This window comes from Microcebus murinus, chromosome 14 (assembly GCF_040939455.1).
Source record: "Microcebus murinus isolate Inina chromosome 14, M.murinus_Inina_mat1.0, whole genome shotgun sequence".
NCBI classification, from domain to species: domain Eukaryota; kingdom Metazoa; phylum Chordata; class Mammalia; order Primates; family Cheirogaleidae; genus Microcebus; species Microcebus murinus.
The window spans coordinates 35,480,670-35,504,872 of NC_134117.1; the positions used below are offsets into that span (position 1 = coordinate 35,480,670).

At 34.3% G+C, this 24,203-nt stretch overlaps 2 protein-coding genes across 2 annotated transcripts in view; one reads left to right on the forward strand and one right to left on the reverse strand.

Moving 5' to 3' along the window:
* LIPJ (lipase family member J) overlaps window positions 1-17,085 on the reverse strand; it is a 29,932-nt gene extending 12,847 nt beyond the window's left edge. The window contains exons 1-7 of the mRNA XM_076010379.1: window positions 15,750-17,085; window positions 9,530-9,641; window positions 7,675-7,795; window positions 5,135-5,333; window positions 4,494-4,603; window positions 2,837-2,973; window positions 2,310-2,456 (exon numbers count right to left, since the gene is read on the reverse strand). Of these exons, the coding sequence (XP_075866494.1) occupies window positions 2,310-2,456; window positions 2,837-2,973; window positions 4,494-4,603; window positions 5,135-5,333; window positions 7,675-7,795; window positions 9,530-9,634 (819 nt within the window). The 5' untranslated portion in view covers window positions 9,635-9,641; window positions 15,750-17,085. The remainder of the gene's footprint in view (window positions 1-2,309; window positions 2,457-2,836; window positions 2,974-4,493; window positions 4,604-5,134; window positions 5,334-7,674; window positions 7,796-9,529; window positions 9,642-15,749) is intronic.
* A 1,342-nt stretch (window positions 17,086-18,427) lies between these two features.
* The window catches only part of RNLS (renalase, FAD dependent amine oxidase), a 257,524-nt gene continuing 251,748 nt past the window's right edge, over window positions 18,428-24,203 (forward strand). Inside the window, exons 1-3 of the mRNA XM_076009992.1 lie at window positions 18,428-18,743; window positions 19,532-19,637; window positions 20,270-20,412. Of these exons, the coding sequence (XP_075866107.1) occupies window positions 18,626-18,743; window positions 19,532-19,637; window positions 20,270-20,412 (367 nt within the window). The 5' untranslated portion in view covers window positions 18,428-18,625. The remainder of the gene's footprint in view (window positions 18,744-19,531; window positions 19,638-20,269; window positions 20,413-24,203) is intronic.

The window sequence follows — 24,203 nt, forward strand, 5'->3', positions numbered from 1 at the left end:
CTTTCTGCCTTTCACCATGTAATGGTGCTGCAAAAAGGCCCTGGCTAAATGTAGTTTTTAAAAAATTATAATTGTTATGCTAAAAAAAGAGAGAAAATTGAATCATATAAAATCCCCCCCAAAAATAAAAACCGCACAATGTCAGAAAAAGAGTTGAAGACAACAATAAGAACAAAAAAAATTCATAATGAATATACAAAAAACTAATATCATAAATATTAAGCAACTATACCAAAAAAATCACCTTAAATGTCAATAGCCTATATATACCAATGAAAAGACAGGGATTCTCAGAATGGTTCAAAATACAAAACTCAACTATAGACCAATGAATCAAAAGAACAGAATAAAAAGCATAGAAATAGACTCACATAAATACAATAAAGCAAAGATGGTCTTTTAAAAAATCATATTTGAATGTATCATAATGAAGCAATATGGTACATTCCAGCTATCCTTCCATCATGGGTCATTACTATTTACCTTAATGTGGGTCAGAGGCTTACATAACCCAAAGCACATCGTTCTATCCATCCTTCTGGATGAAGGAATTTACAAGTAGCTCTCATAAATGTCCATCATGCCTGTTCACAACTAATCTGAAACGTTTACCAGAGTTTCTGCTTCAACTTTATCAGAAATATAAAAAAGAACTCCAGTCCCTCAAAAGGGACCCACTTCATAACCACACACCCTTGATAACTGCACTCAGATAGCTCAGACTCATTTCTATTTATAAGTGTTAGAATTTATTTTTATAAACCATCATTAAAGAATTATAAAACTAGACAAAGTCAAATTCTTGGTTGTTTGATGTCATATTTTCCAAGTTACATTGTTTTTACCACCTGTTCTCCCTTGCATCATGGCTTGCTTTTAATTCTCATTGGTTGGTTTCCTATACCTGAGTGACATTGGTCTAATTCTACTCACTGCCTTTTTACAAACTACAAGATTTTATTTAGCTTTTTCGTACTGGCTCTAGTAAAGCAATTCCAAACTGGATCCTACTTTCTCCACAGATTCTGATAGGCTCAAGAGGGCTGATTCAAGCTGAACAATAGCATCATACTTACTGTTCTCAAATACATTTTGTGTAAAAATTTTCCACTTCCAACTTTCTACAGTTGCAGCTAACTTAGGACACACCATATTACAACTTACAATACTTATAATACAGAAGGGATACCTACAAAATTGAAGGCTAGGAAAACATAGTATACACTGTTGTAATAATTCACAGAAAAGGAATTTTCAGAGTCACCACAGTATAATTACAAGAAATATAGTATGGCCCAAAAATGTCACTCAAGACATAGAATGAATGAATAAGGCAAGCAAAAATAAAGATCATATTTATTTTGTTCCAGGCATCTCATAGTAGGTGCATAACGTTAGATGGACTGAAAAATATGAAAATAGTCCTTTTTGTCTTGTATGGCAGAAGGTACATTGCTCACACCTTTGCGGGCAAAAAAGGTGAGAACTGAGTTCATTTCTTGTACTGTGAAACATTTCTTTTATATTTATGTAATTGTCTATATAGCCTGATAATAAGGCAAGACCTTCTTGAGGTAGAAAAAAATCAACATGTCCTTATGGCATGAAAATGTGTTTGCGAATTGACAGAACCTCTTTCTTTAGATATAAAAATTGGTTCTCAATGAGAAGTTTTCAAAAGGCCTAGGTACAAGAATAAGCCACGAGTCCAAATGTCATAATTGCTTCTGCAAATCTGGACTTTTAATTTAGTGAGACTAAAAACCTTAGAATGAATGCATATATCTTTAAAAGAACCTATACACAATCAATCTAAAAGGTCTTGTAATAGTACCTTGAGCACCACAAGTTTCCCACTCCAGGACTGTTGCTTAATGCTAACAGCTTAAAGATAATTGGCAAGCACTAATTATAATTATGAAAAGATCAACAAGGAAGGAAAGGAGTATTAGAAACCAGGATGTAAGAGGAGGAGTTATGACAAACAAGTGAATAGAAGAGGACCTAAATACGAGAAGTATCAGGAAACTAATACCCAGCAGCAAAGGCTACTAAAGATACCCATCACATCAGCTGCTCTCTAATTTTTACAGAGAGGAAGACAAATATGGAAGCAAAATAATCCCAGCTAATGCAAATTAGTTGCACAATGTTGGTATAGTCATAAAATCAGATAGGTTAAGACTCTGACTGCTAGTATATATGGATGAATCACAAAATGACACACAATGACACACATACGTAAGCACTATTAAGAGCTGCTTTTCAAATAATGGCAAAAATACATTTCAAATAAAATTTGTCCTTACCATATTTAAGTTCTTTGAGTCATTTCCAAATATCTTAAACAAGATATTGAGGCAAATATTATTAAAAATCTGTAGTGAACACAGCTTTGAACCAATAAATTTGTTAAATGATGTTTTAGGTAAGAAGTCTTTGTTGCCAGACAAAGCCTGTAAAATAAATTTACTTTATCCATATTTGGAAGACCACAATAATTAATTCAGAAATGATGTGATGAGTTCACTATGAACACAACCAAATGAATTAACTAACAGTAGCTTTAAATTTTTAAATTAAGGAAAAATCTTGGAAGCAGGTTAGATGAGGTATCCAGCAATCAAATGAGGTATCTAATGGTATAGGTATCTAATGGTATAGGTAAATTCTATTTCTTTATTTCCATTGTAGAAATAAAGGCAAGAATCCAGCGTAAATGAAACTAAAAATTCATACATGTGGCTGTGCGAAAATAATCAAGAACTCTTATTTTGAAAGCACAGCATCATTGTCACTTGAGTTATCACTGATAGAAAAGAAAGGTAGAACATACCATGACTAATGACTTCCATTTGTATGTCATCTTAATTAAAGGGCTTTTTACATATTTAACAGAAAAAACTGGTGCTAAGGCAAAAAATATTTTGATTCTTTCAGCTATCTTTGGTATTGTGGAAAATGTTATGAAACCTGAAAGAAAGTAAGATATAAATTAGTAAGCTATTCTTAAACAAATATTAGCACATGAGAGATGACCACATGGAGAACATAAATTGAAATATAGTCTTTGAATAACTAATTTAGTCATTCATTTCTTAATTCGTTTGTCAAACATTTTTGAACACTCAATATGTGACGTTATATTGATCCCAACATAATGCCAATTGTTAGGATTTTAAAAATATCTATATCATGAAGGAAGATAATTTAGCAGTAAATTAGACTTGTAACATCATAACTTGAAAATCAGGAATAATATTGAACATTTGTATAACTAGCAATAGTGAAAATGAGATAAGTGAAATTTTTAGAAAGATGAATCTTATATTTTAAGTGAGAGAATAAATGTCAAATTATTTTAATATTTATTTTTAATAATTTTTAAAATTTCTTGCTTTAGTATACAGCAGATACTAAACATTATATTTTAATGATAGTTTAGAGTGATTAGTATGAAAATAGTAAGTTTTCCCATTTGCTATCTTATCGAGCTTATGTGTCTACTTATACATCTCTATTCTGATTGGTTATTTACTTAACTTTGGTTGGATTCTGAGTTCAAATAACAAAAGAATTATATATCATATTATAAGTTAATAAATTCTGGAAAATTACCTTTTTTTTTCTTTCTTATTACTAAGTTTTCAGGCATTTCTGGTTTCAGATAATTGAACAGTTGATGAGAATTTGGACTAAAAGTCATACGTATGGTTAATATTTATCAGAAAAAAGATCTATGGAATATGGGATTAGATTGTTACTCAACATGCTTTCATGAGTAGGAAGTGGATTAGTCCTATAAGAAAATTATACTTTTCAGCCTAGAAAAGACTTTTTAAACATCAGGTTCTGTTATAAAATGGCTTTTTTGACCTGCACAGTAGAAAGAATAAGAGTAAAGAAATTTATTGTATCATGTAAGATAATTATGTTAGGTGTTAGAGAATTTATTACTGAATGTAAAGTTATTATGCATTAGACAGGCATCAAGGTTCTGATTAAAGTTCTTTTCTAGTCATCTTTAAATATCAAAACTTTCCTCATTTTTATACATTTCTTAAGTTTGATCTGTCCTAAATGCAAACACATATATAGTAGCCTTTTCAAGTCTTTCCCACTCATAAAACCCTATGCTGCAATTTCTAAAGGAAAAATGTGAAAGTTCTATTCATAGAACAAATGAAAAAGACCATTTCTTCCAAATGATAGCTATATCTCACTTTGATCTTAAACAACATGGATATCTAACTTTCATACAATTTGAAATAACCAAAGCCATAAACAACCTTGTATTTACAATCAATTCTTTGTGATTAGAGAAGACATTATGTAAAATCAAAGCAGCAGGTAAACTTCCATGGTATGCTGCTATGCTGTTTGTCTCACAGTTTTGCTTTGTTTCACTTTGCTTTTCCACAACCTTAAGAATTATATTTACAACCTCAAAAAAAGTAATTGGGAGATATTAGCAATAATATTTCTTGGCATACCGAGAGTAGTGCCCTGTGAATGGCCTACATAAAACATTTCCTCTTGTCCAGTTTGCTTCACAATGAAGTCAATGGAGGCTGGAAGGTCATATTTTGCCATCTCATCAAAACTACGAAAGATAGTGGAAAATAAATATAGAACTTTCTACTAATGTTATAGTAACATTTGAAGATAATAAATAGCTAAATGAATAAAGGCAGTTGTCAACCCTCTTTGGATGTTAATCAAGAAGTTATGTGGTATAATGTACTCACTGAATAGAGACTTCTTTCTGTGGGGAACCCAAAGCCAAAGAAATGAAATACCTACAACAAGGCAGTCTTATAAAGAGGGTGTTTGTATATTTAAAATACAGTAAGGTAGACAGAATATATGAGTTATAGAGAGGAAGAGTAGTTAAAGCAAGTATGGGGTCAGTCAATAAGGTACTAAGTAAGGAATAAAAGTTACTGCTGAAAAGTGAGAAATTCAAAGTCAAACAAGCATTCTAATTTTCATGCCAAAAGTAAATTTTAATGGTCTATGGAAAGTCCTGAATTGAGAAGAGTCAGATCTAAATTTCATTTTATTTCATTCAAGAAGGAAAAAAAGGTGAATATATTTATAAAATAAAATGAAATGTACTTCATTTTATTTGTACCTGAAAGCCCAGAATTTTTCAGATTTCGGTTTTAGATACAAGTGTTTCCTGGACCAGGTATTTCCTCTGCTATTTCCCATCCACACATCATAACCAGCATCTGCCAGAATGAAGCCCAGACTATTGTTGGGAAGATTAGAAATCCAATCGCTGGCGGATGTGAGCAAACCATGCTGTAAGTATACAACAAGCCTCTGAACTGAAAAAAAAATGCAGAATTATTTTTTTTTAATTTTGTAGTACATACATGAAAATCTCTTATCTGAAATCCAAACTTTTACTATACGATAGTTTGAAGATTTTTATAATTGCAGAAGTGGGCTAAATTACTAATGTTTAATCTCATCATATGTCAGAGCTTTTAATATAGTTCACAAATGGATTTCTTTCAAATAACCAAGTAGGCAATTATGTCATGCCCCACTTTAATATATAAATTTTAGGTATAGAGAATAATAAAAAAATCTTATACTAATAAGAGGACTCATACACATTTTAAATAATACATTTTAAAAAGGGGGCCCATTTTATGTCAAAGAAGATGGCACATAGCTATGGTATCCACTGGTCCTATCATAAAACTCCCATCAAGACATTGCCAACCTGAGGAGCAATGAAACAACCCCTTGAAGGCTCAATGGAGATGCCATCTGGGAGATGACATCTTGTAAGTATGGGTGCTATCCTTTAGAATTTATTATACACCTTAAACAAATGTCTATAATATATTGCTGGTTCCCCAATAAGTAGAATACATGGGTCTGAGAAACAAGAGGAGGGATCAGGAGTGGGCCCACTCACCATCACTTCCCATAATGCTTCCTGTCCTCACAATTTTAGGCCCTATAGATCTAGAAGGCCTGATTCCTGGAGAGAAAATACTTCCACTAAGGCAGTGTAAGTATCCTAATAAACTTAACAACTATGACCACTGCCTGGTCATTTTGGGCTCCTCATTACTGAAGGAAGCAGAGAAAGGAGTCACAATATTGGCAGGGGTAATTTACCCTGATTATCATAAAGAGTAGGGCTGCTGATACACAATGATGAAAGGGAAACATATTTGGTATTAAGGTGATTCACTGAGTCATCTTTTGCTACTCCATGCCCTATTTGAACTTTACATGAACAAGTACAAAAACTGTGACCTAATATATACATGGTAGCCCTTAGGAATGAGAGCCCAGCTTACTGCATTAGGCAAGCTAGGTTAGAGGTGGAGAAATCTAGAATTGATGATGGACTGGGGAATTTATGAGTACTAGTTATGGCCTTAATGTTGCTTCCTGACGGTTCACTATTGCTCCTTTCTCTATAGAATTGCCCTTGGCCAAATGCGAATTTCCTCACCCAGAAGATTACACCTTCTTTTAGGGGTAGCCCGCAGGCAATAATTAACTAATATAGAAATGCAAAAAGCTAGCTCCCTAACTTCAAGGTGGGACCATATCTGTAGTGCAATTCAGCTCCTGTGAGATCACTTTTAACTAGACCCCAGTTGAGTCACATGCTTCCTTAGCTCCTTCTCTACCCTATCCTAATTTCCACATTCCTTTCTCCTGACAGTATTCCATCAATAAATCAGATGCACCTGAATCCCTCTCTCAGGCTCTGCTTCTAGAGCACTCTAAAGCACTTGTTTAGAGTATTTTAAAATTATCTTTAAATATTTTAGTATAGTACTTGCAAAATGAGGTCATACCCTGAGGGATAATTACCATTATTTTGTAAAATATATGTTAAAATTTTCTGCCTACTAGATATAAGTATCCAAAATTACATTTATTTAGATTGTTTCAAATTAATGTCTTCTCTGAAGTGTACTTTAATATGCAAAAGAACTTGAGAGGGTGCCCTATAATATGAGAAACATTTTTTTCAGAGAGTAAATCTGAAAAGAAAGAATATTTGGCTTTTATTTGGGCAATTATATGAATAAGCAAAAGTAATTTATTACATATTCTACCAGTAAGTGGCAGATCTAGGATTACAACCCAGGTCTTTCAACAAATTCTAGTCTACTTTGTATATACTCTGTTTATATATATATATATATATATATATATATATATATATATATATATTCCAACTGTATATATATATACAGTTGGAATAAAGAACCACAATGCTGCTACCAACCTGATCCCTCTGCTGTTACTAGAGGAGAAAATTGTGAAGACACAGAAGCAAATTTTTAGCAGCCTTTCCTCAAATCTACAGAATAATAATGCAACTGCATTTCGGAGCATTTTTAACTCCTCATAAAAAAAATCTAGAGAATCAACATATATGAGCAAAGTGATCCACAAAAATAAACCTGGGAGAAACAACTTGTGTTCTACCACACCCACTCTATGAACAGAAAACCAGTGGAGAATCAAATGCTTCTCTTCTTGAAGCATGCAGGAAGATATATGAGAAGTTAACAGTTCACTTAATCTTAAGATTCTTTTCTTGTCCTAAATTCACTGAGAAGAACTGGAAAAGTTAAGAAATTTCGGCCCCAAATGGTCACCAGTCTATCTTTGATTGAATATTACCTGAATTGTTGTTATTGTTTGTCTTCCCATAAGGAATTCTATAAAGGCCAAGGATATAACCATCTTCGGTTACAATATCATACTCTTCATCAGGGTAGCCCCAGTAGGAAATAATTTGGCTCTAGATAAAGAAAAAGCAAACCTTTTATTTATTTTTATTTTTTACATTGAAAATGGGTGAATTTTGACATGTAAAATATACCTCAATAAAGTTGTTACAAAAAGAAATTACCCTGTTCAATTTGTTGACTTTTTTACTGTCTTACACTCTTTGGTCAGAGTGCAAGCCTATGAGGGCAGGGATCTTGTCTGTCTTGCTCACTAATATATCTCCAGCACTTACTACATAGTAGGGACTCAGCAAATATTCAGGGAAGGGGTGAATAAAGCAGCTGGCAATCTGTTACTCTTGTGCAAACAGTATAAGCCTGTGAAAAGAAATACACTCAATACAGAATCAATAACAAACTTCAAATCTGCAAATCACACACCAAAGATTAAAAAAAAAATCACAAGACCTCCATTCTCAATGGGTGTGCCAGATTGTCTGCATATAGTTAACTCTGCATCTATTCTACTTCCTTCTACACCATCTTCATCATTACATCATCATTGCAGAGATATCTGCAGTTATATTTCCCAAAAATCCTTTCCAGGATGGTTCTGGCGAGATTCTGTAAAGTCTTATGAAAGTTGAAGGGTGGCAGAGCAGAAATCATTCTCTGACAGCATCCTGGGCAGATGGGAAGGGGGGCAAAGGTGAGGTGTACGGAGTTCCTGTGAACCATCTGCTTAGGTGCTGCAGGTAGCTTCCCTGAAATTTCTGGAAGTCACTTTCTTTGAGCTGTGGACAGCAGAGGTTGTTGGCAGCGACCTCCCTGCTCTGCTCACTTATTAATCCCATGAAGATCAGCCCCTACCCTGATCTTTGCTACTCAAGCCTTTTCAATGGCTAAGTGCCTAATTTCTTATTTTAAAAGCTTTCCTATTTGGAAAACTTAAGATGTCTCCTTTCCTGATTGAACTCTGACTGGTGTAGAGTATAATTTTTAAAAACTCAGAGTTTTTTTAAATGATGATGAGGAGAAGGATGGGTCGAGATTTTGTGTCCCTTTTTAGCCATTAGTTGACCAAAGAGGAACATCCTTTACTAATCTCTGGAAAAGCAAACCTTTTAGCATGAAATTGTTAGCCAATTAAGTTGGATGTTTTGCCATTTCTAACCCATTATGTAATAATAAACCTTGGTATTCTCTCTCAACTTACATCTGTTTTCATTTTCACTAATTTACTGATTCATCCAGGTAATAAATATTTATAGAACACCTACTAAGCACCAATCTTATTCACTAGAGATTCTAGAATAAATAAAACAAACAAAAAATACCCTTCCCTCAAAGAGATATCTCAAGATCTATTCCACTAATATTTTCTTTTCTACAAGTCAGTCATACTTTTACCTAACCCCCATATACAATTTTAAAATATATGCATATCCATAAACGTTTACATATCTATGCATACATCTAATCTTATATCTGAACTTTGTATATATGTGACTGTATAGAAGAGATAATTTATAGGTCCTCCATAAAGTTATGAATGTATTTATATATAATTAATATATATTATGAATGTATATATATATATATATATAATTTCATCATAGAGAATAAATCTGAAGGGGGAACTCTAAGCTATAGGAGAGCAGATGAGGAACATTAATTGACCCATACCAAAATATATAAATGCAGAAACATGCATTTGACTATAAATCTATTAACTTAAAACCTCAAAATTTGGAGTAGCATTCTCTGTTATTTCACCAGCTTAGATTTATTTCCTAACAACTTACAATATTCATATCTCTTTCAGGGTTTCTAGATCTTCGATGTCGAAAGGCACCATGAGCAGTTCCAAGAATTGGGATGAAATATATCACCGTGAAAAGACACCACATTTGAGATCTATGTATAAAAGGAAGATGTTTATACTATTAAAATTGCAGTAAATAATACCATTTATAAAATTGCAGCAAATAATTCTGTGAAGTAGTGAATTTTGTGAGGTAGGGAATACTATTTTCAAATGAGAAAATTGAGGCTCTGAAGAATCATTAATAAATAATTTGGCTAAATACGTACAATGTATATTGAAACTGGATACCCACTTCTCACCTCTCACAAAAATAAGATCACAATGAATAACAGACTTAAACCTAAGGCATGAAACCTTAAGAATTCTAGAAGAAAATGTTCAGAAAACTTTTATAGACATCAGCCTAGGCAAAGAATTTATGATGAAGACCCCCAAAGCAATCACAGCAGCAACAAAAATAAATAAATGGGACCTGATCAAGTCAAAAACATTCTGCACAGTCAAGGAAACTATCATTAGAGTGAATAGACAACCTATAGAATGGGAGCAAATATTTACATTCTACACATAGGATAAAGGGCTGATAACAAGAATCTACATAGAACTTAAGAAAATTAACAGGAAAAAATCAAACAACCTCATCAATACATGAGCAAAAAACATGACCAGAAACTTTTCAAAAGAAGACAGAAAATGGCCAGCAAACATATAAAAAGGTGCTCAACATCTCTAATCTTTAGGGAAATGCAAATCAAAATGACAATGTGATATCATCTAACTCCAGTGAGAATAGCCTTTATCAAAAAGACATAATGCGAATTCTGTATAATCTCTTCCAGAAAATGGAAAAGGAGCCCTTCTCAATAATTTTATGAAGTCATATTAAAGAGAAGAAAATTCCAGACAATATCCCTTATGAATATAAATGCCAAAATTCTCACCAAAATATTAGCAAATTAAATCCAACAATATATAAAAAAGATAATACATCCTGATCCAGTGATGTTCATCCCAGAAACACAGGCTGATTCAAGACTCGAGTATCAATGAATATAATTTATTCATTAAACTTCCACCATGGTGACAAAATATGTTTAAGTAGGAAAGATAAAAATGAAAAATAAAACTTCAAAGACTGTTTTCTTCCCTATACTAAATGAGAGTAAGGAATTCTCATGCATGTATATTTAAATGAATTTCTGCTTCCTTTTCAATGCAAGAAGCAATCCCTATATCACCATGATGTTTTTTTTATCACTGAGAGAATATAAGTAATATATAATACTAATAAATACATTGCATTGCAGTAATTGGCAGCTTCCTGCAAGCCACACCTCCACAGACAAAAGTTTTTCTTAGTTCCAGTGTGGGTGTTTAAAATCAAACAAATATTTAAATATGTAAATTACTGTAGATAGTTTTAAATGCAAGTACAGGAATTCAAGATTCAAGGCAAGGCAAGGCCATTTTTCAGAAACATTATTTTAATTTGGATTATTGTCAGATTAAGTATTGAAAATGTTTATTTTCTCATATACATAAACTGGTTTTAAAATCAAATTGGAAAGAAAATTACCTATCATGAAGCAGTAAGTTAAATTTAGGATAGAAGATAACTGCTACAGTGAAGATGTCTTTGTCTTATAGAGGTCACAGATGTTGCCCACTTTATATTCCATGCAGTATATATTTGAGTGTTGGCAGTGCTAGTAATGGATGCTTTTTCCTTTGACATGCAGAAATCTCATTTTCAAATTTGAATAATTCAATCTGTATAATTATATCCTGTTTGTTATAAATACCTTTTCACAACCCAATGTGCAGTTCAGATTCAAATAACTGAAAAAAACTCCTTTGTGGAAATTTTCTTTTCTATTTGCCATTTTTTCCTTTATTTTTTTCTTTCTCCATTTGATCTATTTTTATGAATTAACTATTTTTCACTCCACAATATTTCCAGATATAATTATTTAAATAGACTTTGAAATTTTAGAGTGTGATATTCAAAATTAATAATTTTTCTCCCTTCCCCCCCAAAAAAAACCCTACATGGTCAATTGATTTTCAACAAAGGTGCAAAGGTAACTCAGTCTAAAACAAACATGGTGAAACAATTGGATAATCCATATGCAAATACATGAAATTTGGTTTATACCTTGCACCAAATAGAAAAATTAACTCAAAAAATCATGGTCAATGTAATTGAGAATAATGGAAGAAATGTTTCTCACTATGGGTGAAGGAAGTTACAAATATGGAGAATGGAAAGACTAGAATGAACCCTGAAATACTGAATTGGAATTGGAGGTTTCAGTTTGAACTTAGGTTTTAAAAATACAGATACATACATAAACAGATATAGTGGGGTGTGTGTGTGTGCACGTGCACATGCATATGTGTGTGTGTGTCCTAGATCTGTCTGCCATGATGGTCTAGAAACAATAGCTACCCAGTCTCAATGAACACACCCAAACTTTGTTTCAAAATGCCATTCACATCTAAAAGAAATCAGGACTTTTTGGAGAAATGACCGATACCAGGTAGGGGAAAAAAAACTATAAGATAAGCTGTGAAAAATCTTATTGCTCCAAAGAGTAAGGAAGTGCTCAAAGAATCTCAAGGTTTTATCAAAAGACTACAGAAGTCAGCTTGAAGGGACTCCTACTGGGAATTAGAGACAATTTATATAATGACAAGTAATCATAATAATTGATTATAATCTATTGAATAAGATGGAGACCCTTAAGCCCAAATACATAAATAAAAATAACAGGAAGAGTATTTCCATACAGTATATGCTGAGAAAATAACTTTTATCTGAGGAATGCAAGTCCTTTTAATTATCAGGCTCAGAGAGACATTAAAATGAGATGGCAATTACATTGTATTCCTCTCTTTAGCTATGTATTCATATCTGAAAACTTTTTGGTATTGCCACAAGTAGCTATAATGCCACTCTGGACACTGTAACCCACACCCTATAGCTTAACAATGTATAGCTAATCACTAATTGATGTTATTTTTGTAAACCAATGAGAATTCCTGACAAATAACTTTGTATCAGCCCACTCCCTGTCCCCCTTTTTTGCCTTTAAAAATCTACTTGTAACTGCTGCTAATCAGGCAAATTGCATCTATGCTCCCAGGTTGCAATTCTCAAGCTTGGCACAAATAAATTCTCTAATTATATTAATTTTCCTTATCTTCTTCCTTTTAGGTCAACAATGCCAAGTAATAGATGAAAATGAACAATAAGGTTAAGAAAAATCATGATTAGATGCTAAAAACCACTGGGTAAAAATTTGATGAGGAACATATTTACACAGTCTCAAAAATTTCTTCATAATTGTTTTATGAATTATAAAGGGAAAAGTTGCTAAACCTGGTAGACACCAACTGAACCAAATCATCAAAATTTACATAATCGATACTGTAATAAAGTGACATCATATGCTTTCTGAAATAATGAGCTGAGAAGGACACAGAGTATGACTTGTATATTATTCTTGTCAAAAATGTGTAACTTGGGCCATGCGCCGTGGCTCACGCCTGTAATCCTAGCACTTTGGGAGGCTGAGGCAAGAGGATTGCTTGAGCTCAGGAGTTCGAGACCAGTCTGAGCAAGAGCGAGACCCCGTCTCTACTAAAAATAGAAATAAATTATCCAAACAACTAAAAGTAGAAAGAATTAGCTGGGCATGGTGCTGCGTGCCTGTAGTCTCAGCTACACAGGAGGCTGAGGCAGGAGGATCACTCGAGCCCAGGAGTTTGAGGTTGCTATGAGCTAGGCTGATGCTACCATGGCACTCTAGCTTGGGCAATAGAATGAGACTCTGTCTCAAAAAAAAAAAAAAAAAAAAAAATATATATATATATATATATATGTAACTTGAATATAATCATGAGATTAGATTCAAATTCACATTGAGAGACATTTTATAAAATAACTCTCCTGTATTATTCAAAAATGTCATGATTGTGGTATCCAAAGAAAGATTGAAGAACACTTCTAGATTAAAGACACATAATTAAGCTCAATGCGTTATCTTCAACTAGGGAGCAGAAAATGGCTATGAACATTATTGGAATGACTAATAAAATTTTAATATAAGCTATGAATAAGATAAAAGCATTGTATCAATGTTAAATTCCCTGATAATTACACTGCAATTATGTAAGAAAATGTTCTTGTTCTTAGGAAATGCACACTGAAATAGGGGTAAATTAATCTCAAATAGTATAGAAAAAAGCCCATACATCTCTACAATGAATAAGAACAAATGGTGAAAAATGTATACAATTGGTGACTCTGTAAAAAGTATTTAGGAAGTCTTTGTATTATTCCTTCAATCTTTCTGTCAGTTTGAAATTATATAAGGTATCAAGTTCAAAAAAGGAGAAGGTATAAATGAAACCACCATCGATAATCTCACTAGAATTTTAAAACCCTTCAAAATACAAACTGCAAACATCCTGGAGTTATATAATAGATTGAAAAACTACCATATTTGAGATTTAATCTACTACTAAATTTTTCAGGAAGATAGTAGTTTTGGGCTTTAGTTTACTCATCTACAAAATGAAAAAGCTGGACTAAGTGTTTACTATCAAAGATATTTCCTTCCCTGAAATTTGTAACTCTACATAGCTAAATAAATAGATCTGTTGGGATTATTGGATATAATGTCAGTAAATATTGATAGTCAGATAAAGCTATTTCAGCTTTCTTGATCCAAACCTGATTTCTGACAATAATTGGTCTATTCTTGGGTTTCAAGAGTTAATATGTATAAGTGCTTAGAATTGTTCCTGGTAAAAGCTATTAGATAAAATCTTGCTATTATAATTAGGATTATTATCACTGAACTCAGTGTTTGCTCTATGGTTAAAAAGATTCTAAATTTACTTTGGGGGAACTTTTGGCTTCACTGGTGTGGCCCACCTGTAAGCAGAAGTGACAAGTTACTTATGGTTAATGTTTACAACAGAATGCCAATTTCTAATAGCTAAAGTTAAGTGACTGCTTCTTTATTTGCAACACACAGGCCCCTTTAGTCAAGGAATTTAACTCAGTTGAAGATGTAGTTACTGAACACCTATCTTATATAAGAACTATGTTAAAGCACTGCAGAAAATAAAAACACAATAAACAATTATAATTATTCACAATATTTTATAGTCTGATAGAGAAAAGATATTATAAATACATAAATCCTCTAAATATAAACTAGAATATGTGCTACAAAAAAAACAAAACAAAACATTAGGGGACTTCACAGTACAGAATATAGCATTTCTTCATTATCAAGAAGAGATTTTGGAAGTGGATCTAGGACATTTGAACTAGCATAAATACAAGGGAGTGTATTCTAGAGAGAGGGAAGAGGAAACAGGTAATAAAACAGACAGTATCCAGGGAGTATAGCAAGGTCATAGTATATTTGTAGTGAACCCTAATGGAGGGTCTTGTTATCTGACTGAATAATTCATATCTCATTTGTTAGGCAAAATAAAAGCCATTCAAAGTTTTTGAATATGAAGTAGAACAGATTGGAGTTGTTCTAAGAGAAGTTTATCTGGCATAATGTATTACAGTGGGGTGAGTTGATTTGGGAAACCAATCAGGACACTACAATAATAGTTTAAGTAAAAAATAATAAAAGCTTGCCCTTGGACTAGATAGCCAGAAGATGACAGACAAGAAAGGTGGCAGATGTGAAACACCACAAGACTTGTCTAAGAAGGGAAAAGTTATGAAATCATTACATTTTATTCCTAGATTGGATGGCTAGATATACTGGACAGGACATCAGAAATTCTTTATCCAATGCCATCTAAACATATTTGCTTATAGAACTCCCCAAAGGAGTTTTTCTTAAATTAAGTATCTCCACATACAATTACATTGACATCTAAAATTTTTCATTATAATTTTACTGACAATGGATATAATTCCTGGCGATTATAAATATTAACATTTAAAAATAAAAGGTTCATTGCTCCTTTAAATATATTCAATGTAATCTAAATAATGTAAATCTAAATAAATACCACAGAAATTTTATGTCCATAATTATTCATGTAAAGCACACCGTTTGCTGATGGACATATTTTTATATTATTACAGTCATGTTATACCATAAAAAATTACTCTCTGGGAAAGTATACTTGATGTTGAAATCATCCAATTGAGTTACCATCCAGCCTATCTTGCTTTAAAAGTATTATCCTCAAAGTCTTGTATATCTTCTTGTATGTCTTCTAACAGTTACTGAACCTTATAGTTTTGAGAATTCTAACTTTGATTCTAGTTGCCAGGGATACTGTACTGAGGATGACAAAGTTTCTACCCTCTTGGTGCTTAAATTCTAGAAAGGAAAAGACAATAAATAAATAATAAATAACTATATAGGTAAAAAAACAAGATAACTTCTAAAAGTGATTTAGCAGTATAAAAAAAAAAAACCAGGATTATGGAATAGTCACTGGGTGACTATTTTAGGTCAAGTGGTTAGAGAAGGCCTCTTTTAGGTTATTTTTATGCTGGATTTGAATGAAGCCAACCTTGCAAAGACCAGTAGGAAAGAAATCCAGGGAAAAGGTCAAGGTGACTAGGAAGAGTACATATTAGAACAGAAAATGTGGTATATGTATACTACGGAGTAGTAGTACTCAGCCATACAAAAGGATGAATTAATACCTGTTGTAGCAATTTGGGAGGAACTGGATACTTCACTTATTCTAAGTGAAGTATCTCAAGAATGGAAAAACAAATACCACATGTACTCTAATAAATTGGAACTAAGTGATGGCACACAAGTGCACAGAGAGAAGTAAAAGTCATAGGTTCCAAGCAGGGGGAGGAGGGATGAGGGGAGGGACCAGAAAACACCCAACAGGTACAATGAACACTATTCAGGTGATGGGCACATTTACAGCCCTGGCTCAAGCCATGTATCAAAAACATTTGTACCCCCTTAATATTTTGAAATAATAATAATGAGGAATGGAAAGTTGTCCCAGTTATTTCACAATCTTCATTTTCTCTAGGTCATCTAGTCATTCCTACCTCTCCAAAAACATGCATTAGTGCCAGTGCATATACATTTGTGTAGTATCTATGAAAGTCTGGAATTGTAATGTTTTGTAGCCTGTGTTTGTCAGCATTATATAGTAAATCATTTCCCATACATCCTTATATAACCATTCTTTAGTAGCTTTATATAGATGTGGATATATATACATATGTATATGCTATATATGGATAGTTATGACCTAATCAATCTTCTAATAATTATATGGCAAGGTTTCTAATAACATTGAATTAAATGGATTTATACATAAACTTTAATGTATACCTGTACATTATTTTCCCAAGCTAAATGTCTTGTTTAAAGGGCGTAGTTTTAAGGTTTCTGATAATCAACTTATACTCTAGAAAATTTGTCCATTACACTCTTCAGTAATATATCAGTGAATATTTTACTGTATTCTTGCAAAGTAGACATTTAGTATTTTACAAAGTTATTCCTAGCAAATGAAAAATGGTACATCATTTTAATTTGTATTTAAATATAGAAAAGTTAAACATGCTTATTATATTTACATATTTTCTTTTTATTCTAGAATTGCATTCCATTTATACACATTTCCCTTTTGGCTTTTGTCATTTGTCTTTAAATCTTTTTATAATGTAAACTTCCATTTTTCATACATGTTACAAAAACTTGTTCGTTATTTGTATTTTGTTTTGTGTATTTTGTAACATACAAGTTGTAAATGATCATGTATTCAATATTTTTCTGTTCAATTACATCTTTTATTCTTATGCTTAGAAATGTCTTCTTAGGCTATATATAATCATCTACATTTTTTCCTAATTCTTTTATCTTTTATTAGATATTAATTCATCACTAATTTTAATAATATTAAACTTAATAGTAATATTAATTCATCACAATTTGATCATGGTGATTTCTTTATGATATGGACAGAAAGTAAAACTTGTAATCTTTAAGTGTCTTCATTGGTGACCGTTGTCAACTTTCTTATTAGTTCTGTTACTCAGTTTTTACTCAGTTTAGAGTTTTGCAGGTAATAATTTATCTGCAAATAAGAATAACGTAATTCTTTATTTTTTAATAGTTCAGACTTCTCTTTGCTTTTTGTTGTTTCACTGAACTTCCAGGACGATGTTAGGGGGAGAAAAAAAGTGGCAATAGCACAAATCCTTCTCTTATTAATCTTTCTATCCCTTAGATATATCCAGATTATAAATGATTTTCCTATTACGCTAATAGTTCAAGCATTAGAGGAAGGCTTGTCCTGATATCGCTGGTATGTTCCCTCTCCTTCCCACTTTCACACCTAAAATACAAAATAGCAAAGATCCCAACAGGCATAGGGAGGTAACCTAGTAGTCAGGCCGGTTCTCTGCTGTAGTCAATACCAGCCGTGTGGTGAAGCAGGTTCTCCCCCTATAACCTACGCGATTTCCAAGCTTTGCTGGAGGAGGGGCGGGCTGGAGGTTAGAAACTATCACATTGACTGCCACGCTAGAAAAAAAAAATTTTCTCCTTGGGGCCATGGTGTTGTATTACAAAAGTAGAATAAAAACTTCAAAAACAAAATGATCCTAATTTAATGAAAATTTTGTTATTTTTTATTGTTTTCTGTGAGTTATATGCAACTTGAACAATAGTTCTCGGTTTTCCCAAGATGGAGAAACATGAGTTACTTATGCTTCATGAAGCCCCGGTCTCAAAACTAGCGTGAGTTAAGTACAACTCACATGGCAGTTGACGTGTTATCTGGTAGCGCCAGCCAGTCTTAGAAGCCAAGTCCTTGCGCTCAAAGCGAGGGAAAGCCAGGCTCTCCACAGCCCAGAGCTTGGTCGTCGTTAGCGCCGACGGGCCGCTAGGCTCAGGTCGCCTCCTCTCCGCCCCCTGCAGGCCCGCCCGTGGGACCGCCCAGGGCAGCCGGCGGGAGCGCGGAGCCCAGGGAGCCCAGCGCGGGTCCGCGGCCGCCCGGTCTCTCCTCAGAGACGCAGGACTCATCGTGGCTCCCTCCCGCCATGGCGCGGGTGCTGATCGTGGGCGCCGGCCTGACAGGAAGCCTGTGCGCCGCGCTGCTGAGGAGGGAGACGTCCGGTCCATTGCACCTCACGGTGTGGGACAAGGCTGGGGACGCAGGTGAGTTACCCAACAGCGGCTGCGGCTTGGTAGGTGCCGCCGGCCCTCACCCGAGTAAGTCTGAGGAGCAAAGTCCAGATCCTGTGAGCTCAAGTGCGCTGCGCGCCTCGTCACGTGACCGGAGACTTCCGCGGCCCGGGAACAGGCCTGGGAAGGGGCAGGGGTGGGGGCGGCGGCCCAGCTGTGTTGGGGGCGGGGCGGGGGCACCCCGGACTCCTCCGAGGAAGGCCGGTGCTAGCAGAGTGGGTGCGGGCCTGACGCGAGTTTTCAATCCTTAGGCCTACCTCTGTCCCTAATAAATAGATTTTTTTTTTTTTGTCGTGATCTGTCTGTGCCTTTGCGGCTTTCTCTAAATTATGAGGATCCCAAAGTACTCATAGACCAAGACTTTCCGAAGATCTAGTTTACAGAATCCTATCATTCTGAGGAAACTTGACTGCGTGAATGAAAGAACGTTAGTTGATTCATTCATTCTGACATTTCATTCATTTCGTGTTATTTATCCATTCATCATTCCTTTTACTAAATATATGCACTAGTAACAGTGCTGGACACTGCTGCATTATTCATGACTCCTTTTTTCTTTTTTTAAATCTCACAATCAGTGACCAATTGTCCCTGTTAACTATCAATGACAATATTAAATGACGAAAACTTCAACTTAAAAAATAATGTTTCTTAGTATATTTTAAAAGTAATCCATTTGAGGTAGCCTGGGTGAATTGCATGAATTGCAAAGGCTCGTTCTAATACACTAAGATATTTCCCTGTGGATTAATTAATTCCAGGGGGAAGAATGACTACAGCCAGCAGTCCTCACAATTCACAGTGCACAGCTGACTTGGGTGCTCAGTACATCACCTGCACTCCTCATTATGCCAAAAAACACCAAAGGTGAGTTAGTTGCAAGGGACGAAATCAATCTCAGTAGCTGTATGATGTAAAAAGATACAGATCATCAATATTTAACATGGTTAAACTTTGCCTCCTGTAGCATAGCGAAATTACTATGATATTATCCTTGTTGGTGATGTTAGCAGTAAAAGGTTAACCCGAGTAAAGTAGGAAACTATGACACCTACCTCATGGGATTGTTGAAAAGATTAGATGAGATGATATACAGAACATAGTAAACACTGAATATATATCAATCACTATGTTGGTGTTGAAGAAGAGGACGAATAAATAGCTGTGATGGGAGTCAGTCTTCTTAACCAAATTTAAAATTGATGTGCTAAATACATTTGTTTGTTTTCATTAATCTTAATTTTGAAATATTACTTATGGAGAAATAGGCCTTTGCCTAATGTCAGCAAAAGATCTGTGAATTCTCAAAACGTTCTGTTCTTCACCTGAATTATAAGTTTTATTTAACACAAAATATACATTGAGTTGAACATATGAAGATTTCTAATTATGATTTAGTATTATAATCTCTGAGACTTGTTGGAAGAGAATATAGTATTTTAGAGCCAATCATGGTATATACTTACATTGTATATATATATTGATTTATTTTATTTAAGATTTTATGATGAACTGTTTGCTCACGGCATTTTGAAACCTCTCACCTCTCCTATTGAAGGAATGGTGATGAAAGAAGGAGATTGTAACTTTGTGGCACCTCAAGGAGTTTCTTCAATTATTAAGCATTACTTGAAAGAATCAGGTAGGACTAAGATTTTCTATGCCCTCTTTTAAAATTAGCATTTTAAAATAAAAAGTTATGTGCATAATTAAATATTAACATTATACAGAAAGTTATAAAAAGTAGATGTTCTTCTATTCGCCACTCAGTAGCTAGTCTTCCTTACCACAAAATAATCACTGATAAATTTTCAGTGTAATGCTTCTAGAAAAATGTTTATGCCTCTGTCTATTGAGCTATATTCCTCATTAGCTTCATGTAGAGCTACGATATCACTTTTAAAAATCTCATTTCCATCATGATTTTAACTTGACCCAAGTTAGATGTGTATACTTATTGTATTATATATCCATCCATACATATATAGGGGCTTATAAAATGATACTTCAAAATGAAGACCCTAGATGCAACTCTCTCTGACCTTCCCCTATCCTGTCTCTAACCTCTCATTCTCCCTAGAGGCTAGCCATAGAAACTAGAACCCCCTTTTCCCAAGGCAGGTAACAGAAACCAGAACCCCCTTTCCCCAAAGCCAGCCATAAAACCTAAAAATATTAACTCCCCCGTCCCTCCCTCGACCTTAGCCGCTTTAGTTGTAAAAACTGGTTGTAAAGAAATCATCTAGCCCAGGTGTCCTCAAACTACGGCCCACGGGCCACATGCGGGTGTTTTTGCCTGTTTGTTTTTTTACTTCAAAATAAGATATGTGCAGTGTGCATAGGAATTTGTTCATAGTTTTTTTTAAAAACTGTAGTCTGGCCCTCCAATGGTCTGAAGGACAGTGAACTGGCCCCTTGTTTAAAAAGTTTGAGGACCCCTGACTAGCCTAACTGATGGGTTTCCCTAATCAGCAGATTAACATTACATTATACCCTTTTTGTCCAATCATATTTCTACATAGCTATCTATACTTTGTTGGACCTAATCATAAAAATGGACAATTTCCCCTATATCCTTGGGTCTTCATTTTGAAGGCTCTCGTGTTACGTAAAACTATGATCAAATAAATTTGTATGCCTTAATCTACCTATTTTTTGTCAGTTAATTTTCAGTGAACCTTTAAAGGGCAAAGCGGAAGTTTTCCCTTCGCCCCACACATGCATACAGATATACATGTAACCTTTAATTCAACAAACATTTATTGGGAGCTTACCATATGCCAGACCCTGTTTTAGGTACCCATGATACAAGAACCAAAGTTCCTGGCCTCATGGAGCTGATGTTCTGGAAGAATATTTCACATCTACCTCCATATTTTGTATGTGTTTAGGGGAATATATATGTTTTATCTTCCAATTTTGCTTTGGAAGTTCTTGGGAGAGAGGTCATTTTTAATACTTTGCAGCTCACACAGAACCTAATAGTACCTTGTACATAGTAGGTATAGTGATATAAATTTCTAATATAGGCCGGGCGCTGTGGCTCACGCCTGTAATCCTAGCTCTTGGGAGGCCGAGGCGGGCGGATTGCTCAAGGTCAGGAGTTCAAAACCAGCCTGAGCAAGAGCGAGACCCCGTCTCTACTATAAATAGAAAGAAATTAATTGGCCAACTGATATATATATATATAAAAAATTAGCCGGGCATGGTGGCGCATGCCTGTAGTCCCAGCTACTCGGGAGGCTGAGGCAGAAGGATCACTCGAGCCCAGGAGTTTGAGGTTGCTGTGAGCTAGGCTGACGCCACGGCACTCACTCTAGCCTGGACAACAAAGCGAGACTCTGTCTCAAAAAAAAAAAAAAAAAAAAAAAAATTTCTAATATATAAAACTAGTGTGTATATATATAGTTTATACATATTAGATCACTATCAGTTCTAATTCAACCAATTCTTAGTAAAAACCTATTCATATTTTCAATTTGTAAAACCTCTTGAGATAATGAATTATGTAGATTTTCTTATTATTTAAAACAATGCTATTATTTATTTCAAAAAGTAACTTTAATAAAGAATTATATACTCTTTGTAGAAAACTTGGAAAATACGGAACAATAGCAGGAAGAATGTCATTATAATATGTAAATCAATAATAAGTCCATTTTGTGACATATTTTGGGCCTATGTACCCCAGTGGTTCTAACATTTGAGTGTGCATTGTAACCAAGTTTAGGGGGCTTGCTAAACACAGATTGCTGGGCCTAATTCCTACAGTTTAGGATTCAGTATGGTTGGGGCCTAAGAATTTGCATTTCTATTTTTGAATTTCAGAGAAATCTCTTAATCTTTCACATTATGAAGCTTTTAATTTCAGAGAAATCTTTTAAGAGATCCCTTAAAAATATTAGCTTATTCTTTCTAGCATATTAGCTTTACTCTGTAACCAGCAAAATAATTGGTTATAAATATGTCTTTATAAAACCTCTCTAGTTCCTAGGTGCTGCTGGTGTTGATGGTTTGGGGCCTACACTCAGAGAACCACTGACATACACCTTGCAGAACACCTTGTGGCCTTTAGGATACAATTCTAAGATGTGCATCTGGGGCATGGAGAATTTTGTAGGCCAGTGGTCTTCGGTCCCCTTAAACACACTCACACGCCACTTAAAATAACAACATATTGCTCTTTTCAAATGAATAATATGTGAAAACAAACAAATAAAACATTGGTTGGCTTAGTTGAGGTTTGGAACTACAGACCAAGTGAGGCAAATGGGGCGAGACATCCTAAATCAATAAAACGGGGTGAAGCAGAACTGCTCTGGTTGGAGTAAAGAAGATGGTGGATATGTGTTAAAAGTGCAGATATTTGCACATTCCCCAAGCAGGGCCTTAGAAAAGCCTGCAGGCAAGTTGGAACTCTGTTTACAAGCCCTTGCTTTAATCTTTGAACAGAATGTTGCTAGCTGCCTCAAACAGATTGATTTCTTGGCCTAGTTAGCACCATGTTCCTTCTATCATTTGCATTTGATTTAAAAAAATTTGAATGCTTACTATGGTGTAGGATTATTCAAGGGACAATCAATGAAAGAGGTAAAATATAAGAGATGTGAAGACCTGACGTGGGAACCTAGAGTATTATTGGATAGACAAGACTTAAATAAAGCATGCAGATATTTTGAATCAATCTCAAAATGAGTGGTAAAGGCAGTGGGCTGAAGGACGTTACTGACAGGAAGGATCACACTGAGCTGGAGTGGCTACATCAAGGAAGCCTGGTGGATGAGGTTGGACTTTTGCTGAATTTTTTATTGACTAGGAACATGAGCCGTCCCAGGTAATGATGAACAGGATCTTTCAGTGGGATTTTTCCCCCTCATTCCATCTTCATTTCTCTTTACTACATGAGGGTAAATAAAATTGGATTTGTTTTTAAATAAAATTTTTCTAAAAGCTAGACTGTAAGGTGATTACTAGTGTATCAAGGAGACTTAATGAACCAATTGTACATTCTCATCTTTCAGTTTATGGTTCATAATTCATTCTTTTAAACAAATATTTATTAAATACCTAGTATGTGCGAAGTTCCATGCCATATATGCTATAGCCTCTACATAGAAACAAAACAGGTATAATTTGTGACTCATGGGGCTTACAGATTAAAAGAGAAGACAATATTAAACAAATAATTTGGCAAATAATTATTAAAATACCATTGTGTTAAGTGCCAAGAAGGAAAATGTGATGAGAAGGTACTCTAGATTATGTTTCTCTAAATTTGTACTCTTCTCAATGAAGGTAATTGATCTATTGACCAGAACTGGCATTTCTCTTACAGAGACCTCTTTCAGGTCCTTTAATAAAGGTTATTAATTCCTTTAATAGGGAATATTGCTCTTCTCACCATTACTAGCAAGAATTATTGCTAAAACCTTT